This window comes from Catharus ustulatus, chromosome 6 (assembly GCF_009819885.2).
Source record: "Catharus ustulatus isolate bCatUst1 chromosome 6, bCatUst1.pri.v2, whole genome shotgun sequence".
NCBI lineage: Eukaryota > Metazoa > Chordata > Aves > Passeriformes > Turdidae > Catharus > Catharus ustulatus.
In genome coordinates, this window is record NC_046226.1 from 60,986,052 (window position 1) to 61,003,307 (window position 17,256).

General features: G+C 56.4%; 1 protein-coding gene across 2 annotated transcripts in view; it reads left to right on the forward strand.

Annotated features, from left to right (window-relative positions):
- Nucleotides 1-7,328: 7,328 nt before the first annotated feature.
- WT1 (WT1 transcription factor) overlaps nt 7,329-17,256 on the forward strand; it is a 31,807-nt gene continuing 21,879 nt past the window's right edge. Inside the window, exons 1-3 of one of the 2 annotated variants that reach the window (XM_033063143.1) lie at nt 7,329-8,066; nt 12,135-12,257; nt 12,415-12,517. In XM_033063143.1, the coding sequence (XP_032919034.1) occupies nt 7,676-8,066; nt 12,135-12,257; nt 12,415-12,517 (617 nt within the window). In that variant the 5' untranslated portion in view covers nt 7,329-7,675. The remainder of the gene's footprint in view (nt 8,067-12,134; nt 12,258-12,414; nt 12,518-17,256) is intronic. The other variant, XM_033063145.1, reaches the window with a different exon arrangement.

A 17,256-nucleotide genomic window follows, 5' to 3' on the forward strand; every position in this document is an offset into this window, starting at 1 on the left:
GCAGCTTTCCAGTTCCTAAAGGGGTTGGAAGAGACTGGAGAGGGGCTTTTCACAGGGGCATGGAGAAGCAGGACACAGGGGAACGGCTTCACACTGACAGAGACTGGTTATTTGAAAGAAATTATTTACTGTGAGAGTGGTGAGGCCCTGGCATGTGTTGCCCAGACAAGCTGTGGCTGCCCCATTCCAGGAAGAGTTCAAGGCCAGGGGCTTGGATCAACTTCATGGACTGGAAGGTGTCCCTGCCCATGCAGGAGGTTTGGAATGAGATGATCTCTGTGGCCATTTCCAACCCAAAGCATTCAGTGATTGTAAATATTGCTAAGAACTCCATTTTAAAACTGCGCACAATCCAATGTCTACTTTGCTCCCAAGAACTTTCACAGTTTTGAACCGTGGAAGACCAGAATTTTGAAACAAATCACACAGAAAAGTGAGATCTTTTATGCAAGTTCATCCACAAATAATTTTTAAACATTTTCTTGTGAAGATAGTTCCTTCTTTGAAATATCTTCTTATTTGAATTTAATATTTATTATCTAATTGGGTGCATGATTAACTCCATATCAGTAGGTACATAACTTGTACATTCTGAGATCTGTCTAATGTCTACCAAAGGAAAAAAAAAATAAATCATTTAGATCTGGAACAGTGATCACAATGGAAGTTTCGTTTGCAAAGGATTTATGAGGACTTGAAGTGAGTATTATGTTTTGAATAAATGCACCGTTGACCAGTATCAGATTTCCGTAGGCTTTATCTTGTTTTTGCTAAGCAACTGCTCATAAACTTTTTTAATATCTTGACTAGCATGATGGTGCTACTTGCAAATCTGTTCATAGAGCTATTAATCTATGATACTGCAATCTAGAGAAAGGAATCACACTTACTTGCTCATTCCTTTCACTATTTCATTTAAAAAACATAAATAACAAGTTGACAAGGCTCTTTTGTGCTTCTTTCTTTCTGACTAATATGTGATAAATGTATCAGGAAAGGTTTGTCAAGACATCACAAAGTAGGTCTTGGTTCCGATCTGAACTTTATTGAACTCTGCTTTCATGTAATAGGAAGAAAAACAAGCGGTAGATTTGATCAGTCTGCGCCCATGACTCAACAGCTACAGCAAACCCTCAGTGCTTTTAATTCCTGTGTCACAGCAGCGCTCAGATGAATTTAGTGCAATCAAACAGACATAAAATCTGAAGGGAAAGGAATGTCCTGCATCTCATGAAGAAGAAATTTGACTTCTAAGGCAAGTTCAACACGTGGGTTCCCTCCCTTCTCTCCTTTCTTCCCCCACCTCTCCCTGCAGCTTCATCTCGAGCTGTCTGTCCCTGCTTAGCTCATCTCGGCATGAGCTTTGTGGGACAGGGGCAGTGGGGGCAGCAGAGGCTGCAGCTGGACAGTGACGGTCACAAATCTGAAAACACTGACAGCTGCAGCCCATCTGAGTTGCATCTGATACTGTGGCTTCTGTCCCTGCTTGCAGCAGATCTCTCCTGGGCTGATGCCCTGAAACCATGGACTGTTCAGATGGCTTTTCACATTTATGTCCCACACCCACTCAAGGGAGAGAGAGACTGCCTGTAAACCTTCAGGTTTGACCAAAAGCCACATTGAGTGGGAAGCCTCGGAAACTCTGGTTTCAGCGGGGGGTACGTTTTCGCTGGTGTTGCTTCCAGCCATCCAAATGAGTAAAATGAGCTCCTCTGCCTCATGTGTATTGCTGCAATCCACACGTGTCAGTACGTGCAGTCCAGAGAGAGAAGAGGCACACGCACCTTCATGTGGCTGTGGTTAAAAAGGACTGGGTTTGTTCCGTTCCTAGGGAAGCCAAAGGGCTGTGCTGGAGGCTGGGGGCAGTGGAATGTCTGCCCAGGCTGCAGAGCTGTGGGTGTCGGCCGTGCTGTGCTGCTGGGGCTGGGAGGAGGGACTCGCCGTGTTGCAACAGCTCTCCAGCCCTGCCACCCCCTCACAGGTCACATCACTGACACATCGCACACAGCTCTGCTGCGAAATGCAACCGTCTGCCTTTCTTTGCTTACCCGAGCACTCCACAAACATTGCTGGAGTCCTCCATTATTCTGGCAAAACTGCTGTCACCTCTCCCATTTCTCTGGGCTGTGCAGAAGGTGTTGAACAGAACTCAGGAGCTTTTGTTTCTCTTCTGCTTTAGGCATCAGGCACATTGTCCCCACTGCTTATCCTCCGCACTTATCAAACCTCCTCAGGCAGAGGATGTGCTTGGCCTTCCCCACGCCATGCACTGACATCCTTAGGCACTGATTTCAGTGGGAACACCTGCCCTACAGCCCTTTTAGTCAGGGGCTTACATGGATTAATTCCTCTGAGGTGTGTACAGTGAACAAAACCCAGTGAAAACGGGTTTAAACCCTCAGCTAAGACAGCTGCTGGAGCCCTCTTGTTTCCCGCTGAGGACAACTGGGTATCTTCACACAGGGCTGCAAAAGGGCTTTGCAAGAACAAAGGGAGATTTGGACTTTGCTTGGCATTGTTGAAGTGTGTTTGTTAAAGAATTAAGTTGATAGATAAAAGGCATGGATGGTGAGTGTTTAGGAAAATATGTTCTTCAGTCTCTGAAGAAACTGGTAAAGGACAATTCATCTTCTGCCCCTGTCCTGTATTACCCTACAGTTAGTGAGACCTGAGGCCATGGGTGCCTTTCCTTACCCGTGTTTGTCCACTGCAGCTGGAGCCTTTCTAATTCTTTTGACTGTATTAATGTTTACTTTATATTTCCAGTATGTACCCATATTCGAAGATGGTGTCCCAGGTGGCTCAAAGAATTCTTTGAATCGGTGTCCATGCCAGGCACTGTTACTGATGTGTTTATATATTGTTGTATTTAGAGTTCAATGTGCCTTTACAATGGGATCTGCATGCTATGACCAAGGAGTAATTAATTCCTTAAATCTCAGTTACCAGACACCCATTTATAATGCACTATATTTTAGAATATTTTTATTTTCTCCTGCCGAAATAATAATTTTATTACTTTCAAAACCATTAGCGATAAAGCCAAGAACTGAGCATATTGCCTAAGAGCTTTTTCCCCCAAAATTCCTTTAGTACGTCAGTACAAAATACCTATAAATTTCCATGCAATAGTTCGAGCTGCTCCACAAGTATATCCCATTGTATATCTAAGACCATAAAAACGTCGCACGCTCCAGATCTGAAAGATGTTACCGATACCCAGCTCTCCATGCACTCCTATTCACCAGCACCCCGGCGAGGGCGGGATACATAGCGATGCTTTATGGCCCTATACAGCCCCGTGATTTATACCGAGCCTCGTCCTCGCAGCACGCTAATAAATTTGGCGTGGTACCTCGGGGCTGGCCGCAGCCTCGGGCACCGCCCGGGGGCTGGGCGGCCCCGCAGGTGCGGGAGGCGGAGCGGGCCCCCCCCCGGGTTGAACGGGGGGTCAGGGCCGCTGTCCCGGCGGGGCCGGGCCGGGCCGGGCCCATCAATTTGCCGTGCTCGGTGCCTGCGTCCCGGCGCGGCACTAATGCGGAACAAATTGAGACATATCCTCTCCGTAATTAGTTCCAGCGTTCCCAAGATTTACGGTACAATAATGGCCAGAGCCCCGCCGGCCGGAGCGGGGGAAGAGAAGGGGAGAAGGGAGATGCGCAAGACCCCGCCGGGGATTTCGCCATCCCTGCATCCCGCCTCGGAGGGACCAGCAGCGCCCCCGCTCCCGTCATCTTCGCTTCTCTGTGCATCAAAAAACCCCTCTTCTACGCTCAGGGGATAAACAAAATGTCCTCTACGCAGCTCGGAAGCGTCCCGGTGCCCACGTCAGCCCGCTCAGAAAAGGCTGGTCCCGCCTTGCCGGCGGTGCTGGCAGCGCTCGGCAGCGAGCGATGAGAGACTGGGCCCGCCGGGATGAGCTCCTGCCCCTCTGCCCCCTGCGAGATGCTTCGCGGCTTTGTTTCTGCTGCTCTTGGAGCTTAAATAATCAAACTCTGATCAGCTCCCTGAGTGAAAGGAGACAGATCCCCTGCGCACTGTGAGAGCCGTGAGCAGGAGAGGAAGGGCTGGGGATTTATCTCTGTTTCAGTCAGTCTCGCCCACCTCCGAACCGCGGGGGGATCGTTTGGGTGTTCAGTAAGAATTACGCTCCCTAAAGTGGTTAGCATGGCAGAAGGAAAATACGGCTGGGGAGGTGCTCAGGTTGAAGCAGGTTCCCGACCCCGTTTTTCTCGGGACTCTCACTAGAATAATCGTCCTGCCGCTATCGTTCAACCTCGCAGAGCGTGCCTTCGAGCGCAATCGAAGAGTGAGAATTATCGGGAGTTAGCTATGGAACAATGAAACCTGTCAGAGTTTTGGACCGGGCCGGGTTTGGAGGGGACGGGGCAAAATGTTCCGGACCGCCTTGGTCTGGAATCCGACAAAGGAGCTGCTGTCCCCGAATTACCATTTTCTGGAATCGGGGTTGGGATCTCTGGGGAAGAGACGGGCAAACGCCCCCTGCAAAGAGGGAGCAGCTCCTCTCGGCATGCCGTGCGCCCCGAGGGGCGCTCCCGGCCTGTGCTAGAGGAGTGCAGCAGATTTTTCTCTCCCTGGCGCTGGCTAAACGGGAACAGCCGAGGAAAAGTGACTCTGGCCGTTTCCCAGAAGTCCTCAGCCCATCCCGAAACAGAAGGGTCCGGGCTTTCCTCCCCTCCTCAGGCTGTCCCTCTGAGGATTTGTCCCGACCCGGACGCGCTGGCGGCGGGCGCGCTCCGTGCCCCGCACGGCTGAGGATGGCCCCGGAGGGAGCAGGTGCCGGCGCTCGGAGCAGCACAGGGCTGGGCTGGGCTGGGCTGGGCTGGGCTGGGCTGGGCTGGGCTGGGCTGGGCTGGCAGCTCCGGAGTGCTCTCCGGCCTCGCCAGCAGCCGCGGGGAGGAAGGATGCGCTAAATAGCAAAGGGCTCGTCTTGTTTCACTGCTGAGAAAGCGCGAGAGGTTTGGAAGGACTTCGGCAGTTCTTCCTCTCAGGTGGAGTAATGCAGAGCTAAGCGACCAAGAAAACATTGTTTTCCTTTTCAAGATGATTTATCAAGCTAAGTTATTTCAAGAAAAGAGAAAAACCCCACGCTAGCTCGAAAACCAGCCCACTGCGGAAAACGCATTTTATTTTTGCTCCTAGAGAGCTCTAATTTTCATGGGAAATTAAATACTCCGCTTAGGCTGGCCAAAGACTTCCGTTCCTGCATGCACGCTGTCCATCGCAGGGCCGGAGATCATGGAAAGAATCATGAAATCGTTTCGTTTGTGAAAGACCTTTAAGTTCAACCAACCTCGTGTGTCGGTCCGTCACCGGAACCAGCAAAGCAGCAGCAGCCCCTGTCCCGACCCCGCAGCTCCCCGCGGGTCCCGGGCAGGGGTGGCCGCGGTGTGCGGGAGCCCCGGTGCGGCCGGAGCGGGAGGCAGAGCGGGAGCCCGCGGTGCCAGCGAGGTCAGCGCGATCACGGACACGGGCTGCCTTCGCAAGTGCCGTCCGAGGGTGCTTATTTTGCCATGGATTCTGCACCTGAACGTCCTGTAAACGTAGAGGATATTTAATATCAGTAAAAATAATGAACAGGTCTTTCGCACTTACGCTATCTGTAATACATAGATGCATGCACCAAAAGAGAGATATTAAAAGGGAATCATCTGAAATAGTTTAGGTAAAAAAAAAAAATATATATATATAAAATAATAACAAAACCCGACCGTTAAGACTAATTAGTTTGAAGAGAAAATGAAGTTATACTTGGCCACTCAAATAACGACCTATCTAAATTTCTTTTGTTGTAGCATTTACACTTTGAATCTTAAAACATCTCTTCAAGGCTGGCGATGCTTGCGATCACCTCTGATGCCGAGAGGGAAAGGAAATCCCGAGGTGTACCTTGTCACCGGCTAGACAAGGTGCTCGGCGTGTCCTGCGGCAGGTGAAGGTGTCACACGACGCCGCTGTCGCTGCGAGGGTGCGGGCTGAGCGCCCCGGGTGTGGCCGGGCGGTGGCCCCGGCGGTGTCACAGCTCTGATAGAGGCCGGTGACTCCGCGCAAGGGACGGGGCGGCTGCGACCCCGCCGGCTCCGCGAGTTCCCTGAGCCGGCAGCTGCCCCATGGCTGCTCGTAGGAGCAGCCCCCCGCATCCCCGGGGGATTATGCATCAGTATTCCTGCAGGAGGGCGGCAGGATTCCCCTCCTTGCCTGCAGCAGGTACCGCCAAGTCCCGCGGGGCTCTGCCGCCCGCCCCGGCGCTTCCCGGCTGGGCAGCCGGTCTAGGTGGGCTCCTGCACCGCCAGAATCACGGCACCCCTCGCTGCCGGGACCGACCCCAGCCCCGCCGTGTCTCCTGGGAGGAAGAACCATCCCGGCATAACGCGTAAAGCGCTCTCGGGGGCCCTCCGGCCGCCGCCCCCGGGATGGACGCTGAGGATCCGCTGTGTTGGAGGCTGGAGAGGAAAAAAGAGACTCCGGGCCTTCCCGGGAGCAGTGCCAGGTGAATCTCTCCATAGCAGGTTACTCCCAGCGCTGCTGTCCTCCCCCGCCCGTCCAACTGCTTCCTTCCCCTCACACACAGGCAGGTCGGAGGGACCGGGCTAGGACCGGGCACACGCCCGGTGTGCCCAACCCTCCCCTCTCTGAGCCCTCAGTACCCCTCCCAGCCAGCCCCGGGCGATGTGCCGCGGCCCTGCCCTCCATGGACAGGCAGCTCGCACCCCGCAGGAGCTCATGGACACGCAGGTTCCTCCCTTAGTGGGAGAGGCACCTGGAAAGACACTTTCCCCTCTCAGGAACGGGGTCCGCCCGCCCCGGGTCGTGTCACTTCCCCCGGTTCCTGCAAGGGCGGAGGCTTCTCCGTGCGGTCCCCAGGGCCTGTGACCTCGCCGCCCTCGGGAATCCCCACGGACACGCACGGAGCTGGCGGGGGATGTCAGCCAGCACGTACTTACTGGCCACCTGGATCCCTCTAACAGTCCTGCAAGTCTCTCCTAAAGCGGGGAGACGTTAGGGTGAGATTTAGTGGCGCTTGCACCAGAAGAAGGGTGGGAGTGATGTATAGGGGAAATATATTCTCCCACAGTCACCTCTCCCCCTCCATCCCCGGCTGTCCTGTGTCTCCCCTCCCCCCCGCGCGTCTGGTCCGGCTGGGTTCAGCAGAGCGGGCTGTGGGCAGCCCCTCGGCGGAGGTTGTGTGAATGGAGGATCGGCCTGGCTGACTCCTCCTCCCCTGCAAGCGCCTCTATTTGAGCTTTGCAAAGTTGAGGGCGAGCAGGCATCCGAGGTGAGGCGTGCGCGTCGGCTGTGCCCCCCCGCCCCAGCTCGGACAGGCGGACATTCGTACAGACAGACAGACAGACACACGCACACGCCCGGACACACAAACACGCACACCGCGTCCTGCCCTGCGCTGCGAGCGGGTGCGAGCCCGGAGGCGATCCTGGAGAACAACCTTTCCCTGTCGCTGCTGCCGGCTCCCGCAGGGCTGGACCCGGGGAGCTGCGTCGCGGAGCAAACTTCTCCCAAAGGGCTGAGCTCGCCGGCCTGGTGCCTGCAGCCGGAGCCGGCCTCCGGCTTGGCGGGCAGGGGCCAGGTGTCTTGGAACAAGTGCGGCCCGGGGGGAGACTGGCTGCCCGGCGGCAGGCAGAAGGTCTGCGAGCAGATGGGCTCCGACGTGCGAGACCTCAACGCGCTGCTGCCCTCCGTGCCCTCCCTGCCGGGCAACAGCAACTGCACCATGCCGGTGAGCAGCGCGGCGCAGTGGGCGCCCGTGCTGGACTTTCCCCCGGGGGCCTCCTACGGCTCGCTGGGACCGCACTCCTTCATCAAGCAGGAGCCGAGCTGGAACGGATCGGATCCGCACGAGGAGCAATACCTGAGCGCCTTCACCGTCCACTTCTCCGGCCAGTTCACGGGCACGGCCGGCGCTTGCCGCTACGGGCCCTTCGGAGCCCCGCCGCCCAGCCAGCCGCCCTCGGGCCAGGCTCGGATGTTCCCCAACGGGCCCTACCTGCCCAACTGCTTGGAGAGCCAGCAAGCCATCCGCAACCAGGGTAAGGGCCGCGCTGCCGGGCGCCCCGGGCTCGGGGGTCGGCCCCCGGAGGCGCCCGCTCAGCCCCGCAGGGCCGCGCCTGATGTAAACACCAAGCCCAGTCTTTCTCCGCGGCAGCCGAGCCGGGTTAGGCGAGCCAGCCCTCCCGTGCCTCCCTTCTCTCCCTGTGCGGCAGCCACGTCGCTCCCGGGAGCTTTAGGAGCCACGAGTTGCTCGCCCCCCATCCCTTCCGTGGGGCAGCGGATGCAGCGGGCGGCTCTGCCAGGCGGGCTGGAGTCCCCCGGCCCCCTCCCCGGGTTGGAGCAGCCTCTCGCCTTCGCAAAGGTTTGTTCATGGGCCGGAGACGGCGCAGAGTCCTGGAACGGAGCTGGGGCCCGCGGCCCGAGACAATTCCCTCTGCACATCTCGGGGGTGATGGGGTGATGGCGGGGGTGGACCTCCAAACTTCCTCCTAAATCCGAAAAGCGCTGTCCGCACACTAGTGTTTTCAAGCCCCTTGCCGAATTAACTTCGGGAGGGGTTGGATATCCCCGGGCTGGAATGCACAAACAGGGGCCACTCGTCGTTTCTTGTCCGCATCTCCGTGTCCAGGGCCGGCTGCGCCGTAATTCCCTCCGGTCCCCGATGCTCGCATCGCGCTGAGAAGCTCCCGAGGGTTGAACGGCCATGGGTCACCCTCGTGTGGCACCGGGGTCAGCATCTAATCCTTTTTCTTCCAGTGTCTTCACTATAAAGATTTGCGGGTGCAAACGCGAGGAAGAAAGGAAAAGGGGGCCAGCTTGCGGAGAACTTGTAGGAGACCTTTCGGGTCTCCTTCTCGCTCCTTCAGCTGGCCCCGGAGCGGCAGGGTGCCGTGGTTCGGCCCGCACTGCTCGGGCCCGGGGGAATTGGAGCGAGGGGAGCCGGGCAGCCAAGGCTCGGGGGCCGGGACATCGGCACAGTGTGCGTGGCCCTGCCGGAGCGGGATGAGTCTCTCTGCTTTTAGCACAGGGTTCTCCCCGCTAAACCCAGCTGGGCTGAACCCAACCCGCAGCTCGGGATTGCTGTGCCCCGCGGGGGCAATCGCGTACCCACAGAAGGGCTGGCACCGACCGTCCCGGGCGATTCGGGCGGGGGGCAGAGCAGAGGCCGAGGCTCGGTGCTGGCCGCCGAGGGGTGGCCGAGGCCCGGGCGATATTTGCAGCGAGGGACAGAGGTTGTTCGGCAGCGTGGCCTCCCCCGGGCAGTGCCGGTGTCGCGGTCTCGTTGCCACCGCTGCTGCCTTCGACCCTCGGGGGTTCGCCCGACGCCGGGCTCCGATTTGGGAAAGCGCAGAGCGGGGCTCCTGGGGCGTGCTGCCGATCCCGGCTGGGAAAATGGGATCAGCTCAGCCCCGGAGCTGGGGAGAGGCTCGGCCGCGCCGAGGCCCCGGAGCTGCTGCGTTCCCCGAGGGGTCCCAGCTCCAGCTGCGGGATGGGAGGGGAACGGCCCAGAGCCCGCCGGGACAGGGACTCTGACAGGCACTTCTGAAAGGATTTTAGACATCGGAGGGGATTTATGGTCGCTGGGCGGAAATAGCCACGAGAAAGCGGAGAGAAGGGTGAGGGAGACAAATTGGAGTTAGCGAGGGACAAAACAGCTGCGACCCCGCATCTTCCTGACGTCCGGGTTTAACCACCCCGAGGAGAAACGGAGCCTTCAAGGCCCCAGCACACGGAGCCCAGGCTGGGCTGTGCTCGGGTCCGGCAGCACCGCACACAGCCCGCACACACCGCACCTGTGCGGGCCGAGAGCGCCCCGAGCCCTGCGCACAGCCCCGAGCACCCAGCCCGGCAGAAGCCTGGGCACGGCGCCGTGGCGGGGAGCGGGGAGCAGGGGCCGTGTCCCGGTTCCCTCCCGTGCTCTGCCAGCCTGGGGGGGTCCCTTCGGCTCGGGGCTGCCTTCTGCATGTGCAACCCTGAGGCTTAGCCGCAGCTATTTGCGGTGTTACACAGAGAGAGGGCTCCTTCGGCATGGAGAAATTCGGCAAAGGGTGTTTGCTTCTTTTTTTTTTTTTTTTTTTTTTTTTTTTTAAATGGTGGATGGATAAAATGTTCTTGCTTTGGCTCTCCTCAAGGTTGAACTCCTTTTTTTTTTTTTTAGACGGTTCCTCCGACCGTGGGAAAGACGCTACCTTGGCTCTGCGATGACATTTTTGCCAAGTCTGGGATGGGGTGGGGGGGTAGGAAACTAAGGCTTTGAAACCTCTGCCCAATTTTCCTCTTCTCGTTTGCCTGCCTCTTTCATCCAGCTGGGCTCCTCCAACAACTGGATGCCTCCAGCGGGCCCCGTTCCCCAGCAGATGTACAACTTTCAATTATTTTCAGCACATTTTAATCAGGCCTAGTTCTGATAACGCCCTAATTAAAGAGACCTCACTATCGGCAGCTCGGTTCAGAACTCAACTTTCTTATCACATTCCTGAAGCTTTGGGTCAGGCAACACCGGAAAATGTGGCCAAAACCTCGTCCTGCTCCGAGCTGAGTTTTGAAGGTCACCGAAACTCTGCGGCTGGCCAAAAGTAACGTAGAAAGTGTCAGTGTTTTCTGAAAGTTAAAAAAGAGACAGAAGGAAACGGGCAAAAAGGGAGTTGAAGGTTGAGGCTCTATCCAGAGGGCTGAGGGAGGAGATAAGGAGCGAGAAGCAGCTGTGGGATGGGAGCCCGTGAGGTACCGGCTGTCAACGCTGCCCGCGACGCCGCCGAAGGAGCTCTGCCCGCAGGGTCAGGGGGATGCGAGGGACATTTGGCCGGGAACAGCCCAGTCCCGCTCCCATCCCAGCTCCGGCTTAAAATCACCGCGAAGGTGAAGGTTTTAAAGTCTTCTGGAGTAGTTTCATTCCTGCTGCGGTTCCCTCTGTTTCTCCCGAGCGGGTTAATGAAGTCCTGTAATGTCTCTGGATCCAGGCTGTCCGCAGAGAGAATAAAACGGAGAAGCAACATTAGAATCCATTTGTTGCCTCTCCGTTTTATTCTCTCCGAAACACGCTGTGATTACGGATCGTACCCGGCACCGAAAGGGAATTGAGACAGGAGCCCGAAAACAGCCCCGAGTGCTCCTTCTCGACTGATAAAATCACTCTCCAGCCGCACTCCCCATCCACACGGGCCCGCGAGGGATGCCCATGCTGGAATAAGCGGGTTCAGGGAAAGGAGTGTGAGGGAGAAAGCGCTCGTAGTCTCTTTGGTTTTTTTCCTCTGCCAGCGTCGCACTTTTTGTTTTGTTTTGTTGGGTTTTTTTGTTTTGATTGGGGTTTTTTGTTTTGCTTGGTTTCGTTGTTTTCTTTCTTTTATTTTTCCTTTTTTTTTAAGTGCCTCTCGGAGGAGCTTGGTTCTCGGGGTAAATGCTGATGAGCCGAGAAGCCTCTGAGATAATATTACTTTGTAATTACTTTTTTAGCTGAAGTTGTTTAGCCAGCTCCAAGTCATTAATGAAAGTTGGTGTCCAAGTACCTGATTTACGATTTCGTGCCGGCCCGGGGTCAGCAGAGGTGGTCTCTTTCCATCTGAATCTGCTCGGTGTAGGAAAGAAAATAGGCTGTTTATTATTTTGGAGAGCAATTTTCGCTGAAAGGAGGAGTTTTATTTCTGCACGTAACATTCCGCTTCTTTATTGCAGACTCTTCAGAAAGCCGCTCTTAACAAAATAATAAAAAAAACGCGCGCAAGATGAAAGGGTAACTTCTAAACTGGAAGCGCCAGATGAGTACACTGAGCAGATGGGAACCTTCCTCTTTTAATACGAGCAACGATTAATGGAAACATCCTTTTTATTGCCGAAGGCGATCTGTTCTCTTTAAACACGAACGAGACTTCCGACTTTCCGCGCCTCGGGGCGCAGAGAGAGATGTGCGAGCGCGGAGAGGGCGGTGGCGGAGGGGCCCAGGGGCTCCGGGAGCCTGGCCCTGTCCTTGTCCCCTTGTCCCCAGCGTGGGCAGCAGCCCCGGAGGCGATCAGACACGAAGCGTTCCGTGCGTGGCCATGAGCCCTTCTCTCTCGCTCGCAGGGACTCTGCGGAGCTCCGCTCTAACCCCGCTGTGCTCTCTCCGCCAGGTTACAGCACCGTGGCCTTTGACGGGACCCCCAGCTACGGCCACACGCCGTCCCACCCCGCCGCTCAGTTCACCAACCACTCCTTCAAACACGAGGACCCCATCAGCCAGCAGCCCTCCCTAGGTAATTCCTTCATTCCTGCCTCCGGGCAAACCCGCAGGGACCCTCCCCGAGCCTCGCAGGTCTGGCGCAGAGCTGGAGCTGCCCGAAGGTGCCCCTGGAGCCCCTGGCCACCCCTCCGCTCGCCCCCAGGGTTAACTCTGCGCTGCTCTCTCCGCAGGGGACCAGCAGTACTCGGTGCCTCCGCCGGTGTACGGCTGTCACACGCCGACCGACAGCTGCACGGGCAGCCAGGCGCTGCTCCTCCGGACCCCCTACAACAGGTACCTCTGCCGGCAGGGAGCTCCGCCTGCCCTCCTTGGGGTCGGGTTTGCTGCTGGGACGCGCTCTCTCCCCTGCATGCCGTTCAAACAGCTTCTCCTTTTCGCAAGGAAACAGATTTATTCTTTGCCTTCTTAAAAACAAAAAGAAACCAACCTAACCAAACCCGAAAATAAAATTACGCGTAAAAACCAAACCAAGAACAAAACCACCCCAACTCCAGACAAACAAACAAACAAGCAAAAAGCTAACAAAGAAAGCAAACAAAAAATACCCCCAAAAACGACATCCCCAAACCCCTACAAAACGAAAAAAAGATGCCGCGCCCTCCGTCGCGGCCCAGCTGTGTCCCGGAGGTTTCCCGGCCCGGGTCGCCCTCCCGAGCCGGGGTTGGCTGCGCCGCTCGGTGCTGGCAGAGCATCCCGGCGGGGCGGGAGAGCCGCGCTCCGGCAGCAGGTGCCGGCCACCTCTGCGGAGCGGGAGAAGGGCTGCCCGCCGTGCAATGAATTTGGGGTTTGCCTTTAGCCGCAGCGGGGGGAAGCGCTTGGGGCAGAGCCCCCCGCCTCCTCTCCGCTCCTGGCCCTGGGATTCCCGAAGCTCTTCCCCGAGGCCGGGAAGGTATGGGAATGCTGGCTGGTGAGCAGCAGCCATGGGCAGAGCATGGTACAGGCCATTAAAACTCAGCTCCATCCTAGGGCTTCTTCTTGCAGGCCAAGAGCCGTCCCGATGGCTCCTAGGGGTGATGGGAGCTGGCCTGCAGGGAGGTTATTTATTGAAATCGAGGCAATAAACCTATCGGATTTCCTTGCTGGGAGAAAGGTGCGTCTGGAGCTTTGCTGCAAGCAACAAAATCTCTTTGCCAACAGACGGGCCTGTGGCAAGCGCGGCTTCCAGGGTTGGTTTTTTTTTTTTCCGATTTGACATGGGGGCTGGGCGTTGGAGTTTTACAACGTGTTTAGTGAGTAAAAGAAGTTCCCCAAAATTTATTCCTCAACTTTTTGTGAACTTGGAGCCAGTCCCGTATCTTGGAGTTGCTAAGTAACTCTCGCACACAAAACAATGTGCCTCTGCGAAGGAAGCCGCGAGTGGCTCCTCTTGCAGGCCGCTTATATCACCTCAGATTAATCGACACTGGACGTGAGACAACAAAATTCTGTCACTTCCAGAAGCCACTTCGCTAATGAACGTGAGTTGACGTCAAGGGAAGGAGGGAATGAGGTAATGAAGGAAGGAAAGGAGCCTATCCAGAGAGATTAGCTTGCAGAATAATTGGCGGGGAGAACTCCTGCGCTGAAGTGACAGAGATTGCTCCCCGTGCAGGGAAATCTATAAATATGGTTTGGAGGAGCCTTGGGGAGGGCAGCTCCGAGCGGCCGCGGGCAGCCGCCGCCTTCCCCGGTCCCGCCGGGCCCTGGGGCTCGCCCTCGCCCCGCTCCTGGAAGCGGCAGCACCTGGAGGTGTGATGCCGATAGGAGAGTGCTGATAGTGTCGAGAACTCTCTCTTCCATGTGCCTCCACCGAGGCAGGGGTGAGCATAGAGGTCACCTCCCTAACGCGGCCACCTCCCACCTAGGGCTTGGGGTCCCGCACCGGGCAGGAATGGGCAGCGCTGAGCCACGGGGGCGATTTCCTCCCGACCTCAGCCTTGATCCTGCCCTGCTCCCTGGGAGGTTTACGGCTTACTGCAGTAAGATAAGGATTTAAGCCTTTAAACCTCTCAGGAGCCAATACTGGTGTGTGGGGGTGTAAGCGAGGCAGGGCTCGTTCCACGCCGAGGGCAGCTCCAGCTGCACAAAGCCTGCTCCCGCAGCGAGGCCCGCACAGGTGGCTGAGCTCGGCGTGGCCTCTCCTTGTCCCCTGTTGAACACGTTCAAAACCTGGAAAATGTGCTCAGGAAAGTGGATGAAGCGTTGTGGTACAGGAACGGGCGGGACCCATTTGCCACATCGCCAACGCCCTGAAAACGACCGCGCTTTCCTTATCCATTTTATCTTGATCTGGCAAAAACGTGATTTTTTTTTTTTTTTTTCCCCAAGACCGTACTTATTCCGCACCTCCTTCTCGAAGATTTTTTCTGCTTTTCGCAGTTCAGGTCAAGTTCGACAGCTCTGCTTTGTCAAGTGGTTGCTCCGTCGCCGCGTCCGAGTGCCGGGGCTGGCGACCGTGCCCAAGCCCGCTGAGCGCACGGCGCTCTTTGCCCGGAGTGCTCAGAGAATGAGCGCTCAGGGGATGGTGCTCATCCCGGAATGCGGGATTTGCGGGGATGGTGCTCATCCCGGAATGCGGGATTTGCGGGGATGGTGCTCATCTCGGGATGTGGGTTTGGAGGCATGGTGCTCAGCCCCGGAATGAGGATTTGTCCTTCCTCGCACTGCCTGGGGACAGCAGGCGCTCCCGTTCGCCTTTAGCAGTGGAGAGGGGGGGATGCGGCGGAGGAGACGAGATCGGGAACTGGAGGCGGTGTTGCCTCTGCCCCCAGCGGGATGCGGCGGCCGGTGTTTCGCTGCACCGCCTCCTCTCTGCGTCCCCCGGGTTTGTGGTCCGCCCCTCCATCACCCCCGTCCCGGATCCGCCGCGTCCAGCAGGACCCGAGGGGTGATGCTTCGGCGGGCGGAGGAGGAGGGAGAGAGCAGAGGGAGAGGATGCAAAAGGAGTCACCTCCACCTGATGCTCTCGCTTCCTCCTCATCTCCATCTCCCCAGCCGGGTGCGAGGGACCCTCCCTGTTTGCCCCGCTCTCCGCGGAGATGGCCCCAGCCCCACCCGCAGGGAACCGGGCCGGGTCCGAGGGGGCGTGGGCAGCAGGGTCCAGGCTGCTCAGGGAGCCTCGCCTTCCCTCCCGTACCGCGGCAAAGTCGGGGAGAAAGAAATGGTTGAAAGATGGTGATCCTTAGGCTGGAAGCAAAACTATCTCTGAAATCTCTTGCCCCGGCCGCTACTTGCTCTCTGTTTATGGCCCGGGCCGCTGCGCTGGCAGGAGCTCCGTGCCCGTGGTTGTAGCTGGACACGGGTGACAAACCCGCGCAGATGGCAAAGCGTGCGGTTGTGGGGCCATTAAAAATGGTGATGTGAACTTTTCTACCTCGCGCTGTTTAATGTAGTAAACATGCTCGATGTTGAAAATTTACTGTGAGTCACACTTGCAAAGACTTTAAAAGTGGAGGAGTCTCGGTTCAGATTATAGCTCTTTCTGTGCAGAGGTCAAGAACTCGGTAATACTGCAGTGCAGGCCAAAACAAACTCTATATGATCTACTACTGGTTTCCTTTTAAGTTCCCTTTTTGCTCAGCGTTGACTTCCTTTTATTCCACTCCAACTTACATTAATCCCCGTTGTAGAAATGTTTCCCCCCCTTCCTTCTCGTTTCTCTTTAAAAGCATCTTTGTAATGAAAATAAGTTATTTTTAGTGTCTTCTTTGTGGCCGCTCGAAGGGCCAAGGATTCAGATTGGAATCAGCGCAGGCATATCCCTGGAGACCCCGCTTTCCTCCTCCTCATTCAAACCCCATCCAAAGCCGAGATTTTGAGCGGAGCTGTTGGTTCCATGAGATCATCTCACGGTACTGTCAATTATAAACCATGACCAGGAGTTAACGGCGTTAGGGATGTCCTGCTCTGTGTCACCTGTCTGATGTAAGATGTTTAATCCAAGCCACTGCCCGGTGGCCCCGGGGCAAGCGGTGGCAGGCGGGGCAAGTTTTATCTCCGGGTTTAGGGGGCGCGAAGCCCGGCGGTGCCCACCTGCCCGGGGCCAATTTAGCAAAGCACCGGCTTTTTTGAGATGAGAACCTCGCAGCTCCGTGGCTCAGCACAGAAATGTCTCCCCTCGGCCGCAGAGGTGGCACAGACCCGCCTGCAGCTCGTGGGAAGGGGCGCGGTGCCGCTCCGCGGGCATCCCGGGGCCGTGCCGAGAGTCCGAACCGCAGCCCGGGCTGCTGTGCGCTCCGAGGCCGGGCACCTGCTCCTCCCGCACTCATTCCCGGCTCCAGTCCCCCGCGGCAGGGGAACAAGGGAGGGGGCGAGGGCTGAGGGTCTCTCCTGGCGCTCAGCAGACACCAAACGGGGCAGAGCGGGGCTTAGCGCAAGTAGCGGAGTTCCGCTCCCATCCATCTCCCAGCGCCTTCCACCACGTCCATCCTGCTCCAAAACCGCTCGGGGCTCCCTTCGGAGCCTGAAGGCGGCTCGGGGAGTGCATCTGGCCTCGGACGCTGTCACCCAAGGGCGGCATGGAATACAGTGGCTGCGCTGTGACAAGATGAATAAGTGTATTGCTTTATGAAAAAGCAAAGGAGGGGGAAAAAGTGGATATTGTGGGGGAGGCTCTTATAAATGAACTGTCAAGCGAAGGAAAGTTAAAGGGAAATCTCCTGCTGTAAATGCATCGGGCGGGCACTTCTAATAAAAATCAGGGTCCTGGAGGAATTAATTACAGCAGCATTACAGGAAGAATTCGTGGAATTGCAAAACGTAGTTGGCACAGACCAGCACGGACTGCTATTGCAAATGGGGAAACTGCAGGAGAGTTTAACAATTCCTGAGCTGATATGCAGGACATTGTAGTAGCATAATAGCACTTCAGACACACTAATGAATAATAGTGTCCAGTGATACTGACAAATGATATTACGCATACTTCGAGATTGAAGTCACTTAGTTTATTTTTATATGCAAAAGCTTCCCACAGGATTCTGCCTTTTTTAGGTCGCTTCTACCTGCCACGAAAGAAGAAGAAGAAAAAAAAC